Source organism: Sinocyclocheilus grahami, unplaced genomic scaffold (assembly GCF_001515645.1).
Source record: "Sinocyclocheilus grahami isolate Dianchi unplaced genomic scaffold, SAMN03320097.WGS_v1.1 scaffold20477.1, whole genome shotgun sequence".
NCBI classification, from domain to species: Eukaryota; Metazoa; Chordata; class Actinopteri; order Cypriniformes; family Cyprinidae; genus Sinocyclocheilus; species Sinocyclocheilus grahami.
The window spans coordinates 1-3,221 of NW_015518045.1; the positions used below are offsets into that span (position 1 = coordinate 1).

At 36.8% G+C, this 3,221-nt stretch overlaps 1 protein-coding gene across 1 annotated transcript; it reads left to right on the forward strand.

Annotated features, from left to right (window-relative positions):
* Window positions 1–210: 210 nt before the first annotated feature.
* LOC107579823 (P-selectin-like) lies at window positions 211–3,096 on the forward strand (the record flags this gene model as incomplete). The annotated part of the gene is made up of 7 exons (XM_016265615.1): window positions 211–396; window positions 553–738; window positions 1,162–1,347; window positions 1,564–1,749; window positions 2,021–2,224; window positions 2,357–2,479; window positions 3,032–3,096. Coding segments are annotated over 7 exons (1,136 nt in total), but the record flags the coding sequence as incomplete, so codon positions are not given.
* Between the last annotated feature and the right edge of the window lie 125 nt (window positions 3,097–3,221).

Genomic DNA, 3,221 nt, shown 5'->3' on the forward strand with positions numbered 1-3,221 from the left:
CTTATTTGTAAAAATAAAATGTAATATATATATACTTCTAATTATATTGTATTATTCTTATAAATATAATAAAATAATAATAAAATATATTTTAATATATTTTATTATTGCTCTATACACACTATGCATGATCAGACTAGGGGGGTTCAGAATTTTTTTAATGATTTAGAACAAATGAAAAGTTTATCACTGATCTCATTCAAATTTAAGCTGTGGCTTGTGACCCTCTCGTGACCCCTGCAAAGAGCCACCTGACCTGTGCTGATCCACTGGAAAAGTTCTCTTTTCGTTCTTCTTGTAAAGCTACTTGTGAGGAGGGATACACACTGAGAGGAGAAACCACACTCACTTGTCTGAGTGACGGCAACTGGTCAGCACCAACACCTGCATGTGAAGGTACTGTAGGTTTAACTATATTTCAATAAAATAATCTTTAGTTTAAACCCTTACATTTTTACTTTAAACCATTGCACCATTTGGAATGTGCAAACCTTGTGTCTTGCAAACATATTTTTTTGTTTATACGCTCTTATGCTGTTTCCATCTTTTCAGTTATAAGATGTGATGCTCCGGAGTCTGTTCACCATGGCTCTGTGCACTGTCAGGACCACCTGGGGGAGTTCAGCTATGGTTCCTTGTGCTGGCTGGAGTGTGGCGCTGGATTTACTTTAAAAGGAAGTAATTCAACTTACTGCACCTCACAAGGGAAATGGAGCCAAGAATTTCCTGTTTGTCAAGGTAACCAAACACTCCTGATAATCTGTGATGCTTAAATACGAAGAATCTTGGGTGTCTGAGAGATTTAGGTCTGACTAAACAGACCATAGATAAATTACTTGTATTGTAAAGATTTCTAGTCTTGTGCTAACATAAATAAAGGACAAAGATTTAGCATTGCCATCTTTCATGTAGTATAATGTCACAGTACACTCTTAAAAATAAAGGTTCCAAAAATAAAGGGTTTTCGACAGAAATGCCATTAAAGAACCATTGTGGGTTCCCCAAATAATTTTTAATGGAACAGTTCTTAAAACAACCATTTTTTTAGGTTGAAGAAGTTTTTAATAATATGGAGTACATTTGTAAAATTAATTATTTACTTAAAGTTTTTTTAAAGAGTGTATGACATTATCATAGATCTTTTGATTCTCCGTTCAACAGCACAGCAGTGCAGCCCCTTAATTGACTCTTCTCATGGTACTGTAATCTGCACTCATCCTAATGGGCAATTCAGCTTTGGTACAGTGTGTGAAGTGAGCTGTCAGGCAGGCTTCAAACTGCATGGCACGCCCCGAATGGAGTGCTTGGAGATGGGGAAGTGGACAGACACCCCACCCTTCTGCTTGGGTAATCGCTCTTGGGTGTTCCTATTTCACCTCACCTCAATTGTTCGCGCATGTCATGATGTCTCATCTTTTGAGATCTCATATTCATCTGTCACCCCATTAAAATTCAACTAGATTGAATTAAGATAGTTAATTTAATAAATAAATCTTAATGTCATGAAATGAATGATGCAGGGCAGTTAAGTATGTCTGTTGTTTTTTTTTTTTTTTTGCATAGCTCAACAGTGCCCCCACTTGACTGCTTCAGAAAATGGCTGGATGAATTGTTCTCATCCTCACTCCCTGTTTAGCTATGGCTCCCAGTGCTTCCTGGGATGTGAGACTGGCTTTGAGATTACAGGAGAGCCAGGCATAAAGTGCTCTGCTTCTGGGAACTGGAGTCAGGAGGTGCCCTCTTGTGCTGGTATCTACTTCTTGGCAACCTTCTTTGGTTAATTTTTTGGGAACCAATTCAAGGAATATTCTCTTTAGGTTCTATTTTCGTAAAAAAAAACTAACATTCTCAGAATGTTATGGCAACCACATTTTTGTAAGCTGGGCTTCCCCTGTTATTTATACACTGATAAATATAAAAGCCTTGATCAGACCTTTAAAACTGATCTTATTAAGAATCATGGGACGTAAAAAACATTCTTCACTAAATACTCTCCTTCCGTTTCTCTTTGAAATGGCAGCTGTTCGCTGTGAGCCCCTTTCACTCTCTCATCTTCCTGAGCTGGGACCTCCACCCTCAATGAACTGCTCTCACCCCCATGGAAACTTCAGCTTTGGATCTCAGTGTATGTTCCGGTGTGCCAAGAGCCATGAGCTCAATGGAACCAGTCAGCTCATCTGCAGCTCCATTGGGTACTGGACCAACTCTCTGCCCAGATGTGTTGGTAAGACATCTGTTAACCCATCATTATTCATGCATTATTGCAGTGGCAAATTGTGCACTTTAATATTGCACATATTGGATTGTAATTGCACTTATAAACTAAAACTTTGACAACATCTGTTATGTACTTTAGTAAAGGAGATGTCAGTGAGTGCTGGCATACTGATGTACGCAGCTGTGGGAGCTGCTTCTTCAGCTGGTCTACTTCTACTCGGAGGACTAATGTTTCTGTTGATGCGGCAATTCACTAAAAAGGGTAACACAATTAATGATCCTGTTCCACTCTTGGCATAATTGTTTTTTTAACCATTCAACTAATAAAATAGTAATTTATTGGTATTTGACAACAACATTATTTGTTTGATATTTAAACAAATTCTTTCATTGATTTATATTATTTAGTGCTAGCAAACCTTTGTATATGTTTAGCTTTATTAAGTCAATTTAGCTTGGTCAGTGATATTAGTTAGGTCAATGATGTGTGTTGGCAATGCAACAAGGACCAATACAGTCACTTTCAGGAACAAATAACTTTTAGCTCTAAAACATGCTTGTTCAACAGATAGTTCACCCCCCAAAAAAACTCTCACCCTAATGTTGTTCCAAACCTCTATGACTTTTTGTTTTCCAACATTTCTCAAAATATCTCCTTTTGTGTTGTGTAGAAGAAAGAAATTCATACAGATTTGAAACGGCATAAGAGTGAGAATGACAGATTTTTTTATTTTTGGGTGAACTATCCCTTTAAACTTTAACTGTCAGTTCTAACAGTATCTTAACATATTTAATGTATTCTTCTCCACTGCAGCTCATTACAGTCTGAATGACTCTTCATGGGAAGAGAATTTGAACCCATCATTTGAATTCAATTAAAATACAAATTGAAGTAACTGATATTTTCCATGTTGTTTTGTGCTTGCAATAAATGAACATTTGAATAGAACTGTGTTATTTGTTGAAACATCCACATGTCATTATGCTAGTATGGATTTATTTCT